This window comes from Macaca fascicularis, chromosome 6 (assembly GCF_037993035.2).
Source record: "Macaca fascicularis isolate 582-1 chromosome 6, T2T-MFA8v1.1".
Classification (NCBI taxonomy): domain Eukaryota; kingdom Metazoa; phylum Chordata; class Mammalia; order Primates; family Cercopithecidae; genus Macaca; species Macaca fascicularis.
Genome location: NC_088380.1, coordinates 66,074,492 through 66,100,803, shown reverse-complemented (window position 1 = coordinate 66,100,803; position 26,312 = coordinate 66,074,492). Strand labels below are relative to the sequence as shown.

General features: G+C 39.1%; 1 protein-coding gene across 2 annotated transcripts in view; it reads left to right on the top strand.

Annotated features, from left to right (window-relative positions):
• DEPDC1B (DEP domain containing 1B) overlaps window positions 1–15,898 on the top strand; it is a 116,682-nt gene extending 100,784 nt beyond the window's left edge. For both annotated transcript variants that reach the window (XM_045393738.3, XM_005556967.5), the window contains exons 9-11: window positions 2,376–2,552; window positions 12,958–13,143; window positions 14,902–15,898. In XM_045393738.3, the coding sequence (XP_045249673.1) occupies window positions 2,376–2,552; window positions 12,958–13,143; window positions 14,902–15,063 (525 nt within the window). In that variant the 3' untranslated portion in view covers window positions 15,064–15,898. The remainder of the gene's footprint in view (window positions 1–2,375; window positions 2,553–12,957; window positions 13,144–14,901) is intronic.
• Window positions 15,899–26,312: the final 10,414 nt, after the last annotated feature.

Here is a 26,312-nt window from a genome sequence, read left to right as displayed (position 1 = left end):
TGTTTTTTTTTTGTTTGTTTTTTGTTTTTTTTTTAATTTATTTATTATTATTATACTTTAAGTTGTAGGGTACATGTGCATAACGTGCAGGTTTGTTACATATGTATACTTGTGCCATGTTGGTGTGCTGCACCCATCAACTCGTCATTTACATCAGGTATAACTCCCAATGCAATCCCTCCCCCCTCCCCCCTCCCCATGATAGGCCCCGGTGTGTCATGTTCCCCTTCCTGAGTCCAAGTGATCTCATTGTTCAGTTCCCACCTATGAGTGAGAACATGCGGTGTTTGGTTTTCTGTTCTTGTGATAGTTTGCTAAGAATGATGGTTTCCAGCTGCATCCATGTCCCTACAAAGGACACAAACTCATCCTTTTTGATGGCTGCATAGTATTCCATGGTGTATATGTGCCACATTTTCTTAATCCAATCTGTCACTGATGGACATTTGGGTTGATTCCAAGTCTTTGCTATTGTGAATAGTGCTGCAATAAACATACGTGTGCATGTGTCTTTATAGCAGCATAATTTATAATCCTTTGGGTATATACCCAGTAATGGGATGGCTGGGTCATATGGTACATCTAGTTGTATACATTATAGAAAGAGTCAATCAAGCTAATTAACAGATTCATTACCATACCAACTTATCTTTTTTTTTGTAATGAGAATGTTAAAAATCTATTCTTTTGGCAATTTTGAAATATACAATTATATTGTTATAATTGTGGTCACCATGCTGTGCACTAGAGCACTAAGACTTGCTCCTCCTGTCTCACTGGATCTTTGTACCCTTTGACCAACATCTTCCATTTCCATGCCCCTGTACCCCCCAGCCTCTAGTAACCACCATCTAATCTCTGCTTCTATTGGCATATGTTTTTAAAGAGAGTTTATTTTAGAATTTATTTACTAGCAAAATCTCTTAATTTTCCTCAAAAAATGTCTTGGAGGAAAACTGGTGCTTCAGTGGAATGTATGTGCTTTCCATATCCTGCTAAGCCACTGTGTACTCCCTGGGGATTCACTGGCCCAGTTTTAGAAGTGATAGAGTAAGATCAGAGGAGCACTTAGTGCCTAGGAGGATTCTTGATCTCTGTATTGTTTTGGAGTGAGTGAATGGCTAGAGAGGCTAATGGACCTTTATGAAAAGCGGAAGAAAACTTTATATCTATTCTGCATATAGAATACATGTGCAAAACTTTGCATGCAGTTTCATGGCAATCACAGAGTCCCTGGGGTCCATGGTCTCCAGGCAAAAAGTTCTCTGCTTGTGTGTCTCTCTAAGTGAAGATCATTCGCAGTGTGTTAATGAAATGAAGTCTTAGCAGAATTACATGATTTTATGCTTAAATATTTTGAAGGAAGATTGTCAGCAATAAAAGTAGTGGGGGAAAAAAAAAAGCTAGTCCAAGGAACAGTATTAAGAATGGAGTAGTTAGGCTGGGCGTGGTGGCTCACTCCTGTAATCCCAGCACTTTGGGAGGCCGAGGTGGGTGGATCACCTGAGGTCAGGAGTTCTAGACCAGCCTGACCAACATGGTAAAATCCCATCAAAACTTAGCTGGGCATGGTGGCGGGTGCCTGTAATCCCAGCTACTTGGGAGACTGGGGCAGGAGAATTACTTGAACCTGGGAGGCGGAGGTTACAGTGAGCCAAGATCACACCATTGCACTCCAGCCTAGGTTACAGAGTGAGACTCCATCAAAAAGAAAAAAAAGAAAAAAGGAGTAGTTAATATAAATTATATGGAAATTATTATATTATATTGATACTATAATGTATTTTGTATTTCTGCTTGCTGCAAAGAGTCTCATCACTTAATGTACTTCTTGAAAAGTCCCATGGCTTTGTTCAAAGGTGATTGTCAAATATACATGGAAAATCCTAGAGAAAATAAGTTAACTAGGAAAAGATGTAATGGTTGAGGCATGTGGACTGTGTTAGCGGTTTAAAACAAATCAATAATGAAATTAGGATAAATAATAATTGACTAAATGGCTATAAAGTGCTTTGAACTTAATAGTGCTGCATGATTCAAGTCATGGTGATAATGATTTTCGAAATTTGTTTTCATATATTCATATGTGTGTATGTGTATATATATGTATGTATGTTTAAAATCATGTGTAAAAGAGGTACCTTTAAAAATTGCTCAGATAAGCATCTCTCTGCAGTCTCTTAATAGGAAGATGCACATTTTGTTTGTTCTGGTTGTTGAGACCACCAGCCCATTTGAGATAGCCGGGTACTCTTGGTAGAATGTGCACCCTGTGCCTTAGACCATTTATTATATTTGCTTTTTGCAAATTAGTTTGCACTCAGTTCAGAAAAATACTCACTGCATTTACTCCCCTCACCCCGCTCTTTTTTTAGATGGTTCAAACATTTTCCCGGTGCATCTTGTGTTCCAAGGATGAAGTGGACTTGGATGAGTTATTAGCTGCTAGATTGGTAACATTTCTGATGGACAATTACCAGGAAATTCTGAAAGTCCCTTTGGACTTGCAGACCTCTATAGAGGAGCGTGTGGCTCATCTACGAAGAGTCCAGGTAAAGGAGAGGATATTATCAGTCCTATAAAATTGGCAATATTAAGTCATGTAAGCTTGCTAGTCTTCTTGGGGCATTGTATTGTGAGGATTAAGTGAATTAATGTTTATAAAGTACTTACAACAGGTCTTGGCACATAGAAAGCCCCTGCATGTGTTTGTATTATCATTGAAAAGTTTATAGAATGCACATTTGGTTTTGTTATATCAATCCATGCAGCATATTTTTTATTGCTAATTCCTTGAATGAGTTTGTTCAGAATCTACATATACGTACTGATGGAAATGATTTTATGTGCAATTAGTGTCTTGATTCATAATTGCCCTGTGACCTAGTTTAATATTGCCACTTTTTGCATGAAAAAGCTAAGGCACAAATTACTTAAATAACTTTGTTTAAGGCTACAGAGCCAGAATTCTGATGGATGCAGTCAGCCTCTGGAATCAGTACTCTAAACTATCATTCCATATTCCCTGTCTAAAAATCATAGTACGGTAGAAGAACACTGGCATGAGAGCCATGAAACCCTGGCCAAATTCCTAGCTGTATCCTTTCCGTTGTGTGACTCTGGGCAAGTCCCTTAACCTCTTTGGATTTTACTTTCTTTCCTCAGGCGTTAAAATGGGCCATTCTTACTTTATAAAGTTGTGAAGATTAGAACACTGTACTTTACAATTCTTAGGATGAGTTTCTGACATATGTCAGGTATTCTTTGAAAGGTAGCTGCTGCTATTGTCATGGTGGTTATATAAAAACAATGCAAAAGAAGTGTAATAATATATTACAAGAAGTGTAATAATAATATTACATAATAATAATAATAAAAGAAGTGTAATAATCATATATATACATTTTTATTATACTTTAAGTTCTATGGTACATGTGCACAATGTGCAGGTTTGTTACATATGTATACATGTGCCATGTTGGTGTGCTGCACCCATTAACTCGTCATTTACATTAGATATATCTCCTAACGCTATCCCTCCCCTCTCCCCCTTTCCCACAATAGGACTCGGTGTGTGATGATCCCCTTCCTGTGTCCAAGTGATCTCATTGTTCAATTCCCACCTATAAGTGAGAATATGCGGTATTTGGTTTTCTGTTCTTGCAATAGTTTGCCGAGAATGATGGTTTCCAGCTGCAACTGTGTCCCTACAAAGGACACGAACCCATACTTTTTTATGGCTACATAGTATTCCATAGTATATATGTGCCATGTTTTCTTAATCCAGTCTTTCACTGATGGACATTTGGGTTGATTCCAAGTCTTTGCTATTGTGAATAGTGCCGCAATAAACATATGTGTGCATGTGTCTTTATAGCAGCATGATTTATAATCCTTTGGGTATATACCCAGTAATGGGATGGCTGGGTCATATGGTATTTCTAGTTCTAGATTCTTGAGGAATCGCCACACTGTTTTCCACAATGGTTGAGGTAGTTTACAGTCCCACCAACAGTATGAAAGTGTTCCTATTTCTCCACATCCTCTCCAGCACCTGTTGTTTCCTGATTTTTTAATGATTACCATTCTAACTGGTGTGAGATGGTATCTTATTGTGGTTTTGATTTGCATTTCTCTGATGGTGAGTGATGATAAGCATTTTTTCATGTGTCTGTTGGCTGTATGAATGTCTTCTTTTGAGAAGTGTCTGTTCATATCCGTTGCCCACTTTTTGATGGGGTTGTTTTTTTCTTGTAAATTTGATTGAGTTTTTTATAGGTTCTGGATATTAGCCCTTTGTCAGATGAGTAGATCACCAAAATTTTCTCCCATTCTGTAGGTTGCCTGTTCACTATGATGGTAGTTGCTTTTGCTGTGCAGAACCTCTTTAGTTTAATTAGATACTACATGTCAATTTTGGCTTTTGTTGCTGTTGCTTTTGGTGTTTAGACATGAAGTCCTTGCCCATGCCTGTGTCCTGAATGGTATTACCTAGGTTTTCTTCTAGGGTTTTTATGGTTTTAGGTCTAACATTTAAGTCTCTAATCCATCTTGAATTAATTTTCGTATAAGGAGTAAGGAAAGGATCCAGTTTCAGCTTTCTACTTATGGCTAGCCAATTTACCCAGCACAATTTATTAAATAGGGAATCCTTTCCCCATTTCTTGTTTTTGTCAAGTTTGTCAAAGATCAGTTGGCTGTAGATGTGTGGTATTATTTCTGAGGGCTCTGTTCTGTTCCATTAGTCTATATCTCTGTTTTGGTACCAGTACCATGCTGTTTTGGTTACTGTAGCCTTGTAGTATAGTTTGAAGTCAGGTAGCGTGATGCCTCCAGCTTTGTTCTTTTGGCTTAAGATTGTCTTAGCAATGCGGGGTCTTTTTTGGTTCCATCTGAACTTTAAAGCAGTTTTTTCCAATTCTGTGAAGAAACTCATTGGTAGCTTAATGGGGATGGCATTGAATCTATAAATTACCTTGGGCAGTATGGCCATTTTCACAATATTGATTCTTCCTCTCCATGAGCATGGTATGTTCTTCCATTTGTTTGTGTCCTCTTCGATTTTACTGAGCAGTGGTTTGTAGTTCTCCTTGAAGAGGTCCTTTACATCCCTTGTAAGTTGGATTCCTAGGTATTTTATTCTCTTTGAAGCAATTGTGAATGGAAGTTCATTCATGATTTAGCTCTCTGTTTGTCTGTTACTGATGTATGAGAATGCTTGTGATTTTTGCACATTAATTTTGTATCCTGAGACTTTGCTGAAGTTGCTTATCAGCTTAAGGAGATTTTGGGCTGAGACAATGGAGTTTACTAAATGTACAATCATGTCATCTGCAAACAGGGACAATTTGACTTCTTCTTTTCCTAACTGAACACCCTTTATTTCTTTCTCTTGCCTGATTGCCCTGGCCAGAACTTCCGACACTATGTTGAATAGGAGTGGTAAGAGAGGGCATCCCTGTCTTGTGCCAGTTTTCAAGGGAATGCTTCCAGTTTTTGCCCATTCAGTATGATATTGACTGTGGGTTTGTCATAAATAGCTCTTATTCTTTTGAGATACGTTCCATCAATACTGAATTTATTGAGAGTTTTTAGCATGAAGGGCTGTTGAATTTTGTCAAAGGCCTTTTCTGCATCTATTGAGATAATCATGTGTTTTTTGCTTTGGTTCTGTTTATATGCTGGATTACATTTATTGATTTGCGTATGTTGAACCAGCCTTGCATCCCAGGGATGAAGCCCACTTGATCATGGTGGATAAGCTTTTTGATGTGCTGCTGGATCCAGTTTACCAGTATTTTATTGAGGATTTTTGCATCAATGTTCATCAGGGATATTGGTCTAAAATTCTCTTTTTTTTGTTGTATCTCTGCCAGGCTTTGGTATAAGGATGATGTTGGCCTCGTAAAATGAGTTAGGGAGGATTCCCTCTTTTTCTATTGATTGGAATAGTTTCAGAAGGAATGGTACCAACTCCTCCTTGTACCTTTGGTAGAATTCGGCTGTGAATCCGTCTGGTCTGGGACTTTTTTTGGTTGGTAGGCTATTAATTATTGCCTCAATTTCAGAGCCTGCTATTGGTCTATTCAGGGATTCAACTTCTTCCTGGTTTAGTCTTGGAAGAGTGAAAGTGTCCAGGAAATTATCCATTTCTTCTAGATTTTCCAGTTTATTTGCATAGAGATGTTTATAGTATTCTCTGATGGTAATTTGTATTTCTATTGGGTCGGTGGTGATATCTCCTTTATCATTTTTTATTGCATCTATTTGATTCTTCTCTCTTTTCTTCTTTATTAGTCTTGCTAGTGGCCTATCAATTATGTTGATGTTTTCATGAAAACAACAACTCCTTGATTCATTGATTTTTTGGAGGATTTTTTGTGTCTCTATCTCCTTCAGTTCTGCTCTGATCTTAGTTATTTCTTGCCTTCTGCTAGCTTTTGAATGTGTTTGTTCTTGCTTCTCTAGTTCTTTACATTGTGATGTTAGGGTGTCAAGTTTAGATCTTTCCTGCTTTCTCTTGTGGGCATTTAGTGCTATACATTTCCCTCTGCACACTGCTTTAAATGTGTCCCAGAGATTCTGGTATGTTGTATCTTTGTTCTGATTGGTTTCAAAGAACATCTTTATTTCTGCCTTCATTTTGTTATGTAACCAGTAGTCATTCAGGAGCAGGTTGTTCAGTTTCCATGTAGTTGAGCGGTTTTGATTGAGTTTCTTAGTCCTGAGTTCTAGTTTGATTGCACAGTGGTCTGAGAGACAGTTTATTATAATTTCTGTTCTTTTACATTTGCTGAGGAGTGCTTTACTTCCAACTATGTGGTCAATTTTGGAATAAGTGTGATGTGGTGCTGAGAAGAATGTATATTCTGTTGATTTGGGGTAGAGAGTTCTGTAGATGTCTATTAGGTCTGCTTGGTGCAGAGTTGAGTTCAATTCCTGGATATCCTTGTTAACTTTCTGTCTGGTTGATCTGTCTAATGTTGACAGTGGGGTGTTAAAGTCTCCTATTATTATTGTGTGGGAGTCTAAGTCTCTTTGTTAGTCTCTAAGGACTTGCTTTGTGAATCTGGGTGCTCCTGTATTGGGTGCATTTATATTTAGGATAGTTAGCTCTTCCTGATGAATTGATCCCTTTACCATTATGTAATGACCTTCTTTGTCTCTTTTGATCTTTGATGGTTTAAACTCTGTTTCATCAGAGACTAGGATTGCAACCCCTGCCCTTTTTTTGTTTTCCATTTGCTTGGTAGATCTTCCTGCATCCCTTTATTTTGAGCCTATGTGTGTCTCTGCCTGTGAGATGGGTCTCCTGAATACAGCAAACTGATGGATCTTGACTCTTTATCCAATTTGCCAGTCTGTGTCTTTTAATTGGACCATTAATCCATTTACATTTAAGGTTAATATTGTTATGTGTGAACTTGATCCTGTCATTATGATATTATCTGGTTATTTTGCTCGCTAGTTAATGCAGTTTCTTCCTAGCTTCGATAGACTTTACATTTTGACATGTTTTTGCAGTGGCTGGTACCTGTTGTTCCTTTCCATGTTTAGTGCTTCCTTCAGGGTCTCTTGTAGGGCAGGCCAGGTGGTGACAAAATCTCTAAGCATTTGCTTGTCTGTAAAGGATTTTATTTCTACTTCACTTATGAAACGTAGTTTGGCTGGATATGAAATTCTGGGTTTAAAATTCTTTTCTTTAAGATTCTTGAATATTGGCCCCCATTCTCTTCTGGTTTGGAGAACTTCTGCTGAGAGATCTGCTGTTAATCTGATGGGCTTCCCTTTGTGTGTAACCCGACCTTTCTCTCTGACTGCCCTTAACATTTTTTCCTTCATTTCAACTTTGGTGAATCTGACAATTATGTGTCTTGGAGTTGCTCTTCTCAAGGAGTATCTTTGTGGTGATCTCTGTATTTCCTGAATTTGAATGTTTGCCTGCCTTACTAGGCTGGGGAAGTTCTCCTGGATGATATCCTGAAGAGTGTTTTCCCACTTGGTTCTATTTTCCCCGTCACTTTCAGGCACCTGAATCAGACGTAGATTTGGTCTTTTCACATAATCCCATGGTTCTTGGGGGCTTTGTTCATTTCTGTTTACTCTTTTTTCTCTACTCTTCTTTTCTTGCTTCATTTCATTCATTTGATCTTCAATCGCTGATACTCTTTCTTCTAGTTCATCGAGTTGGTTACTGAAGCTTGTGCATTTGTCATGTAGTTCTCCTGTTATGATTTTCATCTCTATCAGTTCTTTTAAGGTCTTCTCTGCATTGATTATTCTAGTTATCCATTCATCCATTCTTTTTTCATGGCTTTTAGTTTCTTTGCACTGGTTACATAGTTCCTCCTTTAGCTCTGAGAAGTTCGATTGACTGAAGCCGTCTTCTCTCAACTCGTCAAAGTCATTCTCCGTCCAGGTTTGTTCTATTGCTGGCGATGAGCTGCGCTACTTTGGAGGGGGAGATGCGCTCTGATTTTTTGAATTTCCAGCTTTTCTGCCCTGCTTTTTCCCCATCTTTGTGGTTTTATCTGCCTTTGGTCTTTGATGATGGTGACGTACTGATGGGGTTTTGGTGTGGGTGTCCTTTCTGTTTGTTAGTTTTCCTTCTAACAGTCAGGACCCTCTGCTGTAGGTCTGTTGGAGATTGCTTGAGGTCCACTCCAGACCCTGTTTGCCTGGGTATCAGCAGCGGAGGCTGCAGAAAATAGAATATTGCTGAACAGCAAGTGTTGCTGTCTGATTCTTGCTCTGGAAGCTTCATCTCTGTGGTATACCCTGCTGTGTGAGGTGTGAGGTGTCGGTCTGCACCTAGTGGATGTCTCCCAGTTATGCTACTCAGTGCCAGGGACCCACTTGAGTAGGCAGTATGTCTGTTCTCAGATCTCAACGTCCGTGCCTGGATATCCACTGCTCTCTTCAAAGATGTCAGACAGGGGCATTTACCTCTGTGGAGGTTTCTGCTGCTTTTTGTTTAGCTATGCCCTGTCCCCAGAGGAGGAGTCTACAGAGGTAGGCCGGCCTCCTTGAGCTGTGGTGGGCTCCACCCAATTCGAGTTTCCCAGCGGTTTTGTTTACCCACTTAAGCCTCAGCATGGCGGGCGCCCCTCCCTCAGCCTCACTGCTGCCTTGCAGTTAGATCTCAGACTGCTGTGCTAGGAATGACGGAGGCTCCGTGGGCGTGGGACCCTCTGGGCCAGGTGTGGGATATAATCTCCTGGTGTGCCTTTTGCTAAGACCCTTGGTAAAGCGCAGTATTAGGGTGGGAGTTACCCGATTTTCCAGGTGTTGTGTGTCTCAATTTCCTTTGGCTAGGAAAAGGAATTCCCTTCCCCCTTGCGCTTCCCAGATGAGGCGATGCCTCGCCCTGCTTCAGCTGTTGATGGTCGGGCTGCGCCCGTGGTCCAGTGCCAAGTGTCCAACACGCCACAGTGAGATGAACCTGGTACCTCAGTTGAAAATGCAGAAATCACCCGTCTTCTGTGTCGCTCACGCTGGGAGCTGGAGGCTGGAGCTGTTCCTATTCGGCCATCTTGGGCGCGCCTCCCAGTTATAATATATGTTATCCTGTGGACCCCAAAGTGGGGTTTTTATGTCAGTCTATGGGAGCAGAAACTCGGTAAAGGCAGGCAGAAGGTCCACTTGACTCCTTCTGACTGATTGGACCTCTTCTCATTTGAGATCTTTTTGAGGCACCACAATTAAGGACCAGTGAACTGCGTCCTTCTGAGGTATTACAAAAATAATTAACTGTGCAGCTCTTTCTAGAAGGCAATTTTAAAATTAAATTTTTTTCTTATTTTTTTGCAATGATCAACTTAACACATTGAAGAAACCTGGGAAATATAGAAAAAACCACACCAAACGGTATCAGTGTTACACTAAAATGTTCATAGTCATTATTACAGTTTTTCAGATTTTTTTTCTGTGTGTGTCTGTCTATATCCATGCCTGCCTTACTCTCTTCCCTCTCTCCTCTCTCCTCCCTCCCCTGCCCTCCCTTCATCCCTTTCTTCCTTCCTCCTTTCCTTCCTTCCTTCCTTCCCTCCTTCCCTCCTTCTTTCTTGCCTGCCTCCCTTCCTGCCTGCCTCCCTTCTTGCCACTTATGTTCTCTTAACATTGAGAAAAAATTCCCCCATCATTAATTATTCTTGATTGGCATGAGAGTGGCCGAGAGCACAGACTCAGGAGACTTTGAATTCATGACATGCTTTTTGTTAGCTGTGTGACCTTAGGCAAATTATATAACATGTCTCTGCTTCAACATCTGTCCCAATATTTCTCTTTCTCATCTGTAAAATGGGAATAATAGTAGTTAATATTTACCTCATAGGGTTTTTCTGGGGAATTAATACATATGATTAATACATGTGGGCTTAATACATGTGAAATGCTCACAATAATGTTTATCATATTGTAAACCTACAATTAGTAGCTGCCTTTGTTGTTGGTATCATCATTATTGTTATATTATTCTATAGTAATATTATTGGCCACACAGTATTCCATAATATGGATATACCATAATTTATTTAAATGATACTTTTTGGATGGTATTTAGATTGTTTCCATGCTTTCCCCCGTTTTGGAAGCAGTTACAGTAAATATTTTTAAAGGTAGATTTTTTTTTTTTTTTTGGCTGATCTGTGATTATTTTCTAAGAATAAATTCCTGGGGACAGCATTGCTTGGCCAAAGGCCATGAACATATTTAAAGTATCGATAGCATATTGCCAAATTTCCCTTTAGAATGATCATTTAAATTTACATTTCTGTCAGTGGTATAAGAAAGTGAGTGTTCATTTCTCTGCACCTTTGCCTACTCTGGATATTATTAATACTTGTACATACCTTTGCCACTTGCATGGGTGAAAAGTGTAATCTTAACTGCTGTTTTAGTTTAATTTTTTTTCCTCTGATATTTTTATGAGCCAAACCTAAAGAAAATAAAAATGAACCGAAATACTTCACCAGGTTTCGCAAGGAAATGTTATAGCAGTGTATTAGTCTGTTCTCATGCTGCTAAGACATACCCAAGACTGGGTAATTTGTAAAGGAAAGAGATTTAATTGGCTCACGGTTTAGCACGGCTGGGGAGGCCTCAGGAAACTTACAATCATGGCGGAAGGGGAAGCAAACACATCCTTCTTCACGAGGCAGCAGGAGAGAGAAGCGCCGAGCAAAAGGGAGAAAATCCCCTCATAAAACCATCAGATCTCATGAGAATTCACTCACTATCATAAGAACAGCATGGGGGTATAACTGCCCTGTGATTCAGTTACCTCCCATCTCCCACAACAAGGGGATTATGGGAACTACATTTCAAGATGAGATTTGGGTGAGGACACATCCAAACCATATCAAGCAATAACTATGTCGCCCTATATACTTGCTAGGTTTGTGTATTCACACGCATAGCACAGGCATATATTGTAGTAACAGCCTTGTGAGCCCTTTACTATTGAAGTTCAGAAGGCTGAGCTATGGTGATTAATTTAACTGCAGGTAAACATGATCTTGTGAAGAGACACTACAGTGTGCTCTGAATAAAATCAATAGTGATTAATTTGTCCAGTTACCTTTTCTCTCTTGCAAGTACATATTAGAATTGCCACGCAGTTGTTCCATTCAGCACTCAGAACCTATAGATCATTGTTATCTTGATTAGGCTCCTAAGCCTCTACACTGTATCACATTTAGGGGAGTGCTTCTCTGAAAATGCAGTGTTGCTTGGATTATTCCAGTGATTGTTTTAGGACAGTTTCAGGGCTGACCCTGGGATACATTATGAGGTAGACAATGTTTTTGACACAAGCCTTCTGTGATCCTCATCTGCAACCTTCTGTTTCAAAAGACTCCAGACTCTGAAATTAAATATTTTCAATGTATGTTCATTTATTCACAGGTCTTTTTTTTCTTTTTTCCTCTTATTTCTTCTCCCTTATCCCTTCTGCACTGTCTGCACATTTGTTGTTTTACTTGATTCTCATGGGTAAGATGTTAGAAAATGGTTGTAGTACTCCTCTCTTCCTAAAAGCTTAGCTAAATGTGTGCCACTACTATCCTCAAGGCATTGAGAATCCGACTCTTCAGATGTGGGAAGGCGCCTGGATAGTTCCAGTGAATGTCCAACATTATCGATGTTTGAATCATTTTAGTCAATGTGTTTAATTTATGCTTGAATTTCAGATCTTGTTAAAAGAGGGCATGCCGAGACTAGCTTGGTCATGGAGACCCTAACCCAGTGTCGCTAGAGGAATTAAAGACACACGCAGAAATATAGAGTGTGGAGTGGGAAATCAGGGGTCTCACAGCCTTCAGAGCTGAGAGCCTTGAACAGAGATTTACTCACATATTTATTGACAGCAAACCAGTCATAAAATTTACTAAAAGTATTCCTTATGGGAAATAAAGGGATGGGCCGAAATAAAGGGATGGACTCTGGATAGTTATCTGCAGCATGAACATGTCTTTAAGGCACAGATTGCTCATGCTATTGTTTATGGTTTAAGAATGCCTTAAGCGGTTTTCCACCCTGGTGGGTCAGGTGTTCCTTGCCCTCATTCTTGTAAACTGACAACCTTCCAGCGTGGGCGTCAAGGCCATCACGAGCATGTCACAGTGCTGCAGAGATTTTGTTTATAGCCAGTTTTGGGGCCAGTCTATGGCCAGATTTTGGGGCCTGTTCCCAACAAGGGCACAAGCTTTTTTGTTATTGAAATGGCTCTTGGGTTTACAAAGGTAAAAATCCCATTTAAAACTGTGGCTTTAAACAATAATATTTTGAAGTTATGGGAATGCTTTTACTTTTCAATATAGAGTTTCCCCCAATCAAATTTTGAGGACTAACATGGCATCGCTACAGTACAAGGAGGTATCCCGCATTTGATCTGAACTAATTCTTATAATTTACTTGAAAATATGCTATATTCTTTCACTCTTAATCCTTTTGCCTCAGATAAAATACCCAGGAGCTGATATGGATATCACTTTATCTGCTCCATCATTTTGCCGTCAAATTAGTCCAGAGGAATTTGAATATCAAAGATCATACGGCTCTCAGGAACCTCTGGCAGCCTTGTTGGAGGAAGTCATAACAGATGCCAAACTCTCCAGCAAAGAGAAGAAGAAGAAACTCAAGCAGGTAAAAGGATATTCTTTTTATTTTATTTTATTTTATTTTATTTTATTTTATTTTATTATTATACTTTAAGTTCTAGGGTACATGTGCATAACGTGCAGGTTTGTTACATATGTATACTTGTGCCATGTTGCTGTGCTGCACCCATCAACTCATCAGCACCCAACTACTCGTCATTTACATCAGGTATAACTCCCAATGCAATCCCTCCCCCCTCCCCCCTCACCATAATAGGCCCCAGTGTGTGATGTCCCCCTTCCCATGTCCAAGTGATCTCATTGTTCAGTTCCCACCTATGAGTGAGAACATGCGGTGTTTGGTTTTCTGTTCTTGTGATAGTTTGCTAAGAATGATGGTTTCCAGCTGCATCCATGTCCCTACAAAGGACACAAACTCATCCTTTTTGATGGCTGCATAGTATTCCATGGTGTATATGTGCCACATTTTCTTAATCCAGTCTGTCACTAATGGACATTTGGGTTGATTCCAAGTCTTTGCTATTGTGAATAGTGCCGCAATGAACATACACAGATCTAGAACTAGATGTACCATATGACCCAGCCATCCCATTACTGGGGATATACCCAAAGGATTATAAATCATGCTGCTATAAAGGATATTCTTTATAAATCATTTTTCTCCTCCCTACTGTTTTTTTAAAATTTTAATAGGCTTCATATAAATCTCATCTTCTGAGCCATAGCAGTTTTCTAAGTATACTAGTCAGTTCATACATTCCAGAAGTCTCAATGATTTACTCACTATGGTCAGTTTCCTAGATCTATATTCTTCAGTGTAAACCTGTTACCATTGCCAAACTCTTCATTGACAGAGTTATTCTCTAATATTTGTCCTTTATTTTGGTATGTGGCATGATGTGAATTAGCAGAGCATCTACATTAATCTCAGAGTAAAGATCAGTGAGGGTAGATTTCTTTTCATGTTTTCAAAAGGCAAATCCGATGGAATTCACAGATGTAAAATATCTAGAGTTTAAAAGTCATTGGTTTTAGATAGCCACTATCAAATTAGTTTCTTGCCTCAGGTATCAGTACAAGTTTTTAGTTCCTCTTATGTTAGGGAACACAGCTTAGGGTTCCAGAGAATTGTTTTTAACTCACAATATGTTAATTTTGACTATTCATCACGATTGATCCATGATCAGGTGAGTGGTTGTTGTTTTTAAAGACCGAACTCTACATAGTTGGATTCGGGAAACATCGTACGTGTAGGGTTACACATAGAGCACCAGAGTTCTGGGTTTCTAATCATATTATTCTCAGAGTAATTCTGGAGGAGAGTTTGGTGGTGAAGATCAACAGAAAGTATACTGCCTCTCTTTTAAGCTTTTCACAAAGTAATATACACCAGAATATTCCCTCTTCCATTTGGGCAGAAGCTGGTGGGACTGAGTTGGAGAAGCAGAGAAATGGTGAAATGTAATTGGGACAAAATTTTATTTAGCTGTGTAGAACAGAAGTTATTTTGAAGTCAGAGTTACTTGTGAATATTTAAAAAGTGAGGTCTATTTGTAGTTGGCGGTGGGGGAAATTTTAAGAAACATGATTAAAAGGGGAACTTACTTGAAGCTTAGATCAAAAGAAAGATAGATTAACTCTATAGAAATTGGAATCAAATGGTTTAACAAAAATAAACAAAAATAGGAAAGTACAGGCTCAGAAACTCTTACAATTTGGCTGCCTAATTTTATTGGCTTTTCTGTGTCTTTTTTTACTCTTCTTGGACCATTCGTTATTTTAGTTTCAGAAATCCTATCCTGAAGTCTATCAAGAACGATTTCCTACACCAGAAAGTGAAGCACTTCTGTTTCCTGAAAAACCCAAACCGAAACCACAGCTGCTAATGTGGGCACTAAAGAAGCCTTTCCAACCATTTCAAAGAACTAGAAGTTTTCGAATGTAATAATACTTCCACAGCAACAGGCGCCAGAGACCACTGTTGTTGTTTTGAGTGAATGGTGGTTAGGAGAAAGACTTTGGTGGTGGAAGAAAGAAAAGCATAAAACAAAGACTACTGAAATGTAGATAAAGATTGCCTTAGTTTTTAAAAATGTTTAGTCATTAGTATTTTTATAAAACTCAATGCTATTTTTAAAGTGTATAAATTGGTTAAAATTTATGAGTCAAATATATAGTGATAATGTTAACATGTTTGTAATTGTTACAAAATTTAAGGGTATTTTTATCTCTGCTTTCTTTTTTATGGTGTTTATTAAATAATTGTGTATATACATCCTAGCTACTAATATCTTTATTACAGCCTTAAGACTTAATTTTAAGTCTTAAAAATAGTGTGTATACTTGAATAAGAAAGACACTGGGTACTGTTAATATGATGCTATTGACTTAGTAGCCAATTATGATTTCTCCTGTATAAATTCCAGTTTTTATTGCTGCACATAAATTTTGTAATGTCTTATATTGTGATGGCTATGTCTTTTATTGCAGATTTATTGGATATTATGACAGATTTTACTAAAGCTAGTGTTTTTATAACATATATATTAGTTGATGTTTACCTATAAGTGGAGTAGATTTTCATCTGCCTGCAATGGTATAATTTCAGTCCTAGCTAAAAATGGAAAGTTGAACTGGATAAATTCTTTGGGTACCCTTAGACCTGTGATTCTAAGTCAAACACAAATGGGTTAAATAAAATGAGACTACTTCCGTTATATATTTTCATCCTTTTGAAAGTAAGTGAAATGTAAATAAATTTATTTTTTTTTAAAATGCCATACCTCGTGTTTCTTTTTTCGCATTTATTTAGATCAGTTAGAGAGCATCCTCAAATGCCTTTGCCAATGATCTTCATCAGTCATTAATTTCTATGAGAAAATAGAAAGTAAGATTTGGGCTTTTGTATTGACTGGCCTTTAGGTGAGCACTTTGTTAATTTTTTAGCATTGCTTTGCCCTTTTGTAAAATTGTGGTGCACTTGGATTATGGAGCAGCTGAAAGTCTTCCTCTGAGCGCAATTACCCAAAAAGCTGAGAGCAACACCTACTAATTGACTTACAGTACTCCTTGGACTGATTTTTCTTTGCACTTAAGATTTGCTCCTGTTTTCTTGTAGCAAAATACCTCCTACAATTGATGCAGATTTTGCTTTTAAAAATGGATCAAAGTATTCCTAATGGTTTGGGTACCACCTTACATTCCAAATACGTAATGTAATGGGAGATTTTTAGTGTTTCGGGATTCATTCTCAGACTTTGGCATTCTGTTTAGAGCCAAGAATAATTACTCTTTCTGCTCTATTTTCACTCCAAGGTAGAGTTTATTTTTCAGAGTCTCTTTTCCTGTTGCTTATCTTTGAAAGTATATGTAGTTGTTTTCTTTCCTTTTTTTTTTTAAGATTACTTTTTAAAAAAAATATAACATACTTATGGAGAGATCATAAAATATAAGCACCAACTAAATGTGAAATAGATGACTAGATAATAGCAGTTATCCAAAGTGGTTGTCCCAATTAACACTCCCATTAACAGTGTATGAGAACTCCTTTTGTTTAATATCCTCACCAAAACTTGATATTGGCAGAGTTTGAAATGTTGTCAATGTGGTAGGTATTAATAGTGTCTGATTGTGGTTTTAGTTTGCATTTCCCTGATTATTAATATGGCTGAACATTTTTTCCTTTTTTTGACTTTTTTGTCTTTGTACAAATTTTAATATCAGATCAAGCCTACACACCACGCACACAGAGACACACACTCACCCTGTTGAGTTTTTTTAAAATTTTGATTGTATTATATCTATAAATCAATTTGGAGAGAATTGCTATCTACAATATTAGGTCTTCTAGTCCATGACCATGTTTACCCTTCCATTTGTTTGAAATAAATGAGAAAAAAGTTGTTCTTTTCTTTGAAGATTTACAAATCTTTTGTTAGATTGTTCCCAAGTGTTTGATACTTTTAAAAAAGTATCAAAATTTTCAAAGAAGATAGTACCCATTTCTTGTTTCAACAGTTACTCAGCTGATCAATGTTGATGTTCAATTCTTTTGTAAATGGTGGTGGTGTAAAATTTCCTTATACTGTTTGTTGCTTGTGTATGGTATAAAACTTAGTTTTCCTGAGTTTTGTATACAATGAGCCTTGCTAGACTTGCTAATTCTAGACATTTGTGTGATTCTTTTGCATTGTCTACATATTAGGGAAAAAACAACTTTTGCTTTGCCGTTCTGTGGTAGACAGCATCTATATTGTCCTCAGTGATCCTTGCTTCCTGATATTTAATGCCTTGTGTAGTCTCCTGTCCTTGAGTGTGGGTGGAGCTAAAATGACACATTTCTAAAGAATAGAATACATCATCAGTGATGGGGTATCACTTTTGAGATTAGATTCCAAAACTCTGGCTTCATCTTGCTTGTATTCCTTCTTATTCTCTCCCTGGCTTGCTCTGGGGAAAGCCAGCTGTCATGTTGTGAGCTACCCTTTCAGAGGCCCACCAGGCAAGGAACTGATGTATCTGGCCAACAGCCATCGTGGATGTGAAGCCTACCAACATCTTTATGAGTGATCTTGGAAGTGGATCTTCCCTTGGTCAAACCTTGAGGTGACTCTAACCTTAGCTGACACCTTGATTGGAGACTTTTGAGAAACTGTAAGCCAGAGGGCTTAGCTAAGCTGTGCCTGGATTCCTAATCCACCGAAACTGTGATATAATAAATGTTTATTGTTTTAAGCCTCTTAATTGAAGAGTAATTTGTTATAAAGTGACCTAGATACAATATACTTTCCAATCTTTATTTCCTTCCTTCCTTCCTTCCTTCCTTCCTTCCTTCCTTCCTTCCTGCCTGCCTGCCTGCCTGCCTGCCTGCCTCCGTTATTTCTTTTCCCTGGCTCCCTCCCTCCTACCCTCCATCCTTTCCTTCTTTTTTGTCTCAGGACACTGGAGATCTTCAGTGTAGCAGTTCCTTGTTTCCCCTTTATCTGCTGTTTCACTTTGCACAGTTTCAGTAAGCCATGCTCGACCACAGTCAGAAAATATTAAATAGAAATTTCTAGAAATAAACAAGTTTTAAATTGTATGCTGTTCTTATAGCATGATGAAATCTTGGACTGTCCTGCTTTGTCCACTCTGAAAATGGCTTATCCCTTTGTTGCGTGGATCCATGCCTGGTAGACCAGGTGCATTGTCTATGAGCGGTAATATTTTGAAAGGAATCTCTTTTTTTGTTTCGTTTTGTTTTGTTTTGTTTTTGTTTTTGTTGTTGTTTTAGCAGCAGCTCTCAATAGTGGGCTTAAAATATTGAGTAAACTATGCTGTAAACAGATGTACTGTTATCCAGGCTTTGTTGTTCCATTTTTAGAGCACAGGCAGAGTAGATATAGTGTATTTTTTAAGGGCCCAAGGATTTTTTGTTATTTTTTTGTTTTTTTGTTTTTTCATTAAAGAACGTTTATTTTGTGATGTGAAGTTTACACAACTCTTTTTATTTATTTATTTATTTATTTATTTATTTATTTATTTATTTATTATTATTATACCTTAAGTTGTAGGGTACATGTGTATAACATGTAGGTTTGTTACATATGTATACTTGTGCCATGTTGGTATGCTGCACCCATCAACTCGTCATTTACATCAGGTATAACTCCCAATGCAATCCCTCCCCCCTCCCCCCTCCCCCCTCCCCATGATAGGCCCCGGTGTGTGATGTTCCCCTTCCTGAGTCCAAGTGATCTCATTGTTCAGTTCCTACCTATGAGTGAGAACATGCGGTGTTTGGTTTTCTGTTCTTGTGATAGTTTGCTAAGAATGATGGTTTCCAGGTGCATCCATGTCCCTACAAAGGACACAAACTCATCCTTTTTGATGGCTGCATAGTATTCCATGGTGTATATGTGCCACATTTTCTTAATCCAGTCTGTCACTGATGGACATTTGGGTTGATTCCAAGTCTTTGCTATTGTGAATAGTGCTGCAATAAACATACGTGTGCTTGTGTCTTTATAGCAGCATAATTTATAATCCTTTGGGTATACACCCAGTAATGGGATGGCTGGGTCATATGGTACATCTAGTTCTAGATCCTTGAGGAATCGCCATACTGTTTTCCATAATGGTTGAACTAGTTTACAATCCCACCAACAGTGTAAAAGTGTTCCTGTTTCTCCACATCCTCTCCAGCACCTGTTGTTTCCTGACTTTTTAATGATTGCCATTCTAACTGGTGTGAGATGGTATCTCATTGTGGTTTTGATTTGCATTTCTCTGATGGCCAGTGATGATGAGCATTTTTTCATGTGTCTGTTGGCTGTATGAATGTCTTCTTTTGAGAAATGTCTGTTCATATCCTTTGCCCACTTTTTGATGGGGTTGTTTGTTTTTTCTTGTAAATTTGTTTGAGTTCTTTGTAGGTTCTGGATATTAGCCCTTTGTCAGATGAGTAGATTGCAAAAATTTTCTCCCATTCTGTAGGTTGCCTGTTCACTCTGATGGTAGTTTCTTTTGCTGTGCAGAACCTCTTTAGTTTAATTAGATCCCATTTGTCAATTTTGGCTTTTGCTGCTGTTGCTTTTGGTGTTTTAGACATGAAGTCTTTGCCCATGCCTATGTCCTGAATGGTACTACCTAGGTTTTCCTCTAGGATTTTTATGGTATTAGGTCTAACATTTAAGTCTCTAATCCATCTTGAATTAATTTTCGTATAAGGAGTAAGGAAAGGATCCAGTTTCAGCTTTCTACTTATGGCTAGCCAATTTTCCCAGCACAATTTATTAAATAGGGAATCCTTTCCCCATTTCTTGTTTTTGTCAAGTTTGTCAAAGATCAGATGGCTGTAGATGTGTGGTATTATTTCTAAGGACTCTGTTCTGTTCCATTGGTCTATATCTCTGTTTTGGTACCAGTACCATGCTGTTTTGGTTACTGTAGCCTTGTAGTATAGTTTGAAGTCAGGTAGCATGATGCCTCCAGCTTTGTTCTTTTGACTTAAGATTGTCTTGGAGATGCGGGGTCTTTTTTGGTTCCATATGAACTTTAAAGCAGTTTTTTCCAATTCTGTGAAGAAACTCATTGGTAGCCTGATGGGGATGGCATTGAATCTATAAATAACCTTGGGCAGTATGGCCATTTTCACGATATTGATTCTTCCTATCCATGAGCATGGTATGTTCTTCCATTTGTTTGTGTCCTCTTTTATTTCACTGAGCAGTGGTTTGTAGTTCTCCTTGAAGAGGTCCTTTACATCCCTTGTAAGTTGGATTCCTAGGTATTTTATTCTCTTTGAAGCAATTGTGAATGGAAGTTCATTCCTGATTTGGCTCTCTGTTTGTCTGTTACTGGTGTATAAGAATGCTTTTGATTTTTGCACATGAATTTTGTATCCTGAGACTTTGCTGAAGTTGCTTATCAGCTTAAGGAGATTTTGGGCTGAGAGAATGGGGTTTTCTAAATATAAAATCATGTCATCTGCAAAGAGGGACAATTTGACTTCTTTTCCTAACTGAATACCCTTGATTTCTTTCTCTTGCCTAATTGCCCTAGCTAGAACTTCCAACACTATGTTGAATAGGAGTGGTGAGAGAGGGCATCCCTGTCTTGTGCCAGTTTTCAAAGGGAATTTTTCCAGTTTTTGCCCATCAGACTAACAGCAGATCTCTCGGCAGAAACTCTACAAGCCAGAAGAGAGTAGGGGCCAATATTCAACATTCTTAAAGAAAAGAATTTTCAACCCAGAATTTCATATCCAGCCAAACTAAGTTTCATCAGTGAAGGAGAAATAAAATCCTTTACAGATAAGCAAATTCTTAGAGATTTTGTCACCACTAGGCCTGCCTTACAAGAGACCCTGAAGGAAGCACTAAACATGGAAAGGAACAACCAGTACCAGCCATTGCAAAAACATGCCAAAATGTAAAGTCCATCGAGGCTAGGAAGAAACTGCATGAACTAACGAGCAAAATAACCAGTTAATATCATAATGGCAGGATCAAGTTCACACATAACAATCTTAACCTTAAATGTAAATGGACTAAATGTTCCAATTAAAAGACACAGACTGGCACACTGGATAAAGAGTCAAGACCCATCAGTCTGCTGTATTCAGGAGACCCATCTCACACGCAGAGACATACATAGGCTCAAAATAAAGGGATGGAGGAAAATTTACCAAGCAAATGGAGAACAAAAAAAAGCGGGGGTTGCAATCCTAGTCTGTGATAAAACAGACTTTAAACCATCAAAGATCAAAAGACACAAAGAAGGCCATTACATAATGGTAAAGGGATCAATTCAACAGGAAGAGCTAACTATCCTAAATATATATGCACCCAATACAGGAGCACCCAGATTCATAAAGCAAGTCCTTAGAGACTTACAAAGAGACTTAGACTCCCATACGATAATAATGGGAGACTTCAACACTCCACTGTCAACATTAGACAGATCAACGAGACAGAAAGTTAACAAGGATATCCAGGAATTGAACTCATCTCTGCAGCAAGCAGACCTAATAGACATCTACAGAACTCTCCACCCCAAATCAACAGAATATACATTCTTCTCAGCACCACATCGTACTTACTCCAAAATTGACCACGTAATTAGAAGTAAAGCACTCCTCAGCAAATGTACAAGAACAGAAATTATAACAAACTGTCTCTCAGACCACAGTGCAATCAAACTAGAACTCAGGACTAAGAAATTCAATCAAAACTGCTCAACTACATGGAAACTGAACAACCTGCTCCTGAATGACTACTGGGTACATAATGAAATGAAGGCAGAAATAAAGATGTTTTTGAAACCAATGAGAACAAAGATACAACATACCAGAATCTCTGGGACACATTTAAAGCATTGTGTAGAGGGAAATTTGTAGCACTAAATGCCCACAAGAGAAAGCAGGAAAGATCTAAAATTGACACTCTAACATCACAATTAAAAGAACTAGAGAAGCAAGAGCAAACACATTCAAAAGCTAGCAGAAGGCAAGAAATAACTAAGATCAGAGCAGAACTGAAGGAGATAGAGACACAAAAAACCCTCCAAAAAATCGATGAATCCAGGAGTTGGTTTTTTGAAAAGATCAACAAAATTGACAGACCACTAGCAAGACTAATGAAGAAGAAAAGAGAGAAGAATCAAATCGATGCAATTAAAAATGATAAAGGGGATATCACCACCGACCCCACAGAAATACAAACTACCATCAGAGAATACTATAAACACCTCTACGCAAATAAACTGGAAAATCTAGAAGAAATGGATAATTTCCTGGACACTTTCACTCTTCCAAGACTAAACCAGGAAGAAGTTGAATCCCTGAATAGACCAATAGCAGGCTCTGAAATTGAGGCAATAATTAATAGCCTACCAACCAAAAAAAGTCCAGGACCAGATGGATTCACAGCTGAATTCTACCAAAGGTACAAGGAGGAGTTGGTACCATTCCTTCTGAAACTATTCCAATCAATAGAAAAAGAGGGAATCCTCCCTAACTCATTTTATGAGGCCAACATCATCCTGATACTAAAGCCTGGCAGAGACACAACAAAAAAAGAGAATTTTAGACCAATATCCCTGATGAACATTGATGCAAAAATCCTCAATAAAATACTGGCAAACGGGATTCAGCAACACATCAAAAAGCTTATCCACCATGATCAAGTGGGCTTCATCCCTGGGATGCAAGGCTGGTTCAACATTTGCAAATCAATAAACATAATCCAGCATATAAACAGAACCAAAGACAAGAACCACATGATTATCTCAATAGATGCAGAAAAGGCTTTTGACAAAATTCAACAGCCTTTCATGCTAAAAACGCTCAATAAATTCGGTATTGATGGAAGGTACCTCAAAATAATAAGAGCTATTTATGACAAACCCACAGCCAATATCATACTGAATGGGCAAAAACTGGAAAAAGGATTTTTTGAATGATAGATGAGCATTTGCTTCAGCTTCAGGTCACCAGCTGCATTAGCTCCTAACAGAAGCGTCAGCTTGTCCTTTGAAGTTTTGAAGCCAGGCACTGGCTTCTTTATAGCTATGAAAGTCCTAGATTACATCTTCTGCCAATAGAACACTGTTTTATCTACAGTGAAAAGCTATCGTTTGGTGCAACCACCTTCATTAATGATCTTAGCTAGATCTTCTGGATAACTTGCTGCAGCTTCTCCAGCCTTTGTTGCTTCACCTTGCACTTTGCAGTTATGGAGATGGCTTCTTTCCTTAAACCTCATGAGCCAAGCTCTGCTAGCTTTCAACTTTTCTTCTGCAGCTTCCTCACCTCTCTCAGTTTTTACAGAATTGAAGAATTAGGGCCTTGGTCTGTATTAGGCTTTGGGTTAAGGGAATATGTGGCTGGTTTTATCTTCTGTCCAGACCACTCAAATTTTCTCCATTTCAGCAATAAGGCTGCTTAGCTTTTGTATCATGTGTATGTTTACTGGAGTGGTGCTTTTAATTTCCTTCAAGAACTATTCTTATCTGTAAAGGATTTTATTTCTCCTTCACTTATGAAACTTAGTTTGGCTGGATATGAAATTCTGGGTTTAAAATTCTTTTCTTTAAGAATGTTGAATATTGGCTCCCCACTCTCTTCTGGCTTGTAGAGTTTCTGCCAAGAGATCTGCTGTTAGTCTGATGGGCTTCCCTTTGTGGGTAACCTGACCTTTCTCTCTGGCTGCCCTTAAGATTTTTTCCTTCATTTCAACTTTGGTGAATCTAGCAATTATGTGTCTTGGAGTTGCTCTTCTCGAGGAGTATCTTTGTGGTGTTCTCTGTATTTCCTGGATTTGAATGTTGGCCTGCCCTACTAGGTTGGGGAAGTTCTCCTGGATGATATCCCGAAGAGTGTTTTCCAACTTGGTTCCATTTTCCCCCTCACTTTCAGGCACCCCAATCAGACGTAGATTTGGTCTTTTTACATAATCCCATGCTTCTTGCAGGCTTTGTTCATTTCTTTTTCTTCTTTTTTCTTTTGGTTTCTCTTCTCGCTTCATTTCTTTCATTTGATCCTCAATCGCTGATACTCTTTCTTCCAGTTGATCGAGTCGGTTACTGAAGCTTGTGCATTTGTCACGTATTTCTCGTGTCATGGTTTTCATCTCTTTCATTTTGTTTATGACCTTCTCTGCATTAATTATTCTAGCCATCAATTCTTCCACTTTTTTTTCAAGATTTTTAGTTTCTTTGCGCTGGGTATGTAATTCCTCCTTCAGCTCTGAGAAGTTTGATGGACTGAAGCCTTCTTCTCTCATCTTGTCAAAGTCATTCTCCGTCAAGCTTTGATCCGTTGCTGGCGATGAGCTGCGCTCCTTTGCCGGGGGAGATGCGCTCTTATTTTTGGAATTTCCAGCTTTTCTGCCCTGCTTTTTCCCCATCTTTGTGGTTTTATCTGCCTCTGGTCTTTGATGATGATGGTGACGTACTAATGGGGTTTTGGTGTAGGTGTCCTTCCTGTTTGATAGTTTTCCTTCTAACAGTCAGGACCCTCAGCTGTAGGTCTGTTGGAGATTGCTTGAGGTCCACTCCAGACCCTGTTTGCCTGGGTGTCAACAGCAGAGGCTGCAGAAGATAGAATATTGCTGAACAGCGAGTGTACCTGTCTGATTCTTGCTTTGGAGGCTTCCTCTCAGGGGTGTACTCCACCCTGTGAGGTGTGGGGTGTCAGACTGCCCCTAGTGGGGGATGTCTCCCAGTTAGGCTACTCAGGGGTCAGGGACCCACTTGAGCAGGCAGTCTGTCCCTTCTCAGATCTCAACCTCCGTGTTGGGAGATCCACTGCTCTCTTCAAAGCTGTCAGACAGAGTCGTTTGCCTCTGCAGAGGTTTCTGCTGCTTTTGTTGTTGCTTATCTGTGCCCTGTCCCCAGAGGTGGAGTCTACAGAGACAGGCAGGTTTCCTTGAGCTGCTGTGAGCTCCACCCAGTTCGAGCTTCCCAGCGGCTTTGTTTACCTACTTAAGCGTCAGCAATGGCGGGCGCCCCTCCCCCAGCCTCGCTGCTGCCTTGTGGTTAGATCGCAGACTGCTGTGCTAGCAATGAGGGAGGCTCCGTGGGCATGGGACTCTCCCGGCCAGGTGTGGGATATAATCTCCTGGTGTGCCTGTTTGCTTAAAGCGCAGTATTGGGGTGGGAGTTACCCGATTTTCCAGGTGTTGTGTGTCTCAGTTCCCCTGGCTAGGAAAAGGGATTCCCTTCCCCCTTGCGCTTCCCAGGTGTGGCAATGCCTCGCCCTGCTTCAGCTCTCGCTGGTTGGGCTGCAGCAGCTGACCAGCACCAATTGTCCGGCACTCCCCAGTGAGATGAACCCAGTACCTCAGTTGAAAATGCAGAAATCACCGGTCTTCTGTGTCACTCGCGCTGGGAGTTGGAGACTGGAGCTGTTCCTATTCGGCCATCTTGCTCCGCCCCGCTCAAGAACTATTCCTTTGCACTCACAACTTGAGTAACTGTTTGGCACAAGAAGCCTAAACTTTCCTTCCATCTTGGCTTTCAACATACCTTTCTCATTAAGCTCAATCATTTCTAGCTTTCGATTTAAAGTGAGAGACGTGCGACTCTTGTTTCACCTCAACAGAGGCCATTGTAGGGTTATTAATTGACCTGACTTCAATATTGTTGTGTCTCTGGGAATAGGGAAGCCCAAGGAGAGGGAGACCTATGGGGGAATGGCTGGTGGCTAGAGCAGTCAGAACACACAACATTTATCGATTAAGTTCTCAGCCTTATATAGGTATGGATTGTGACACCAACAAACAATTACAATAGTAACATCAAGTTCACTGATCACAGATCACCGTAACAGATGTAATAATAATGAAAAACCTTCGAGTATTATAAGAATTACCAAAATGTGACTCAAAGACATGAAGTGAGCACATTACTGTTGGAAAAATGGCACCAAGAGACTTTCTCAATGCAGGGTTGCCACAAACCTTCAATTTGTAAAATATGCAGTGATCTGGATACTATATACAATATAATCTGTGAAGTGCAATAAAACCAGATATGCCTGTGTATATAGTGTTCAGTACTATATGGTTTCAGGGCCAGGCATGGTGGCTCATGCCTGTAATGCTAGCACTTTGGGAGGCCAAGGCGGGTGGATTGCTTGAAGCCAGGAGTTTGAGACCAGCCTGGCCAACCTGGTGAAACTCTGTCTGTACTAAAAATTCAAAAATTAGCCAG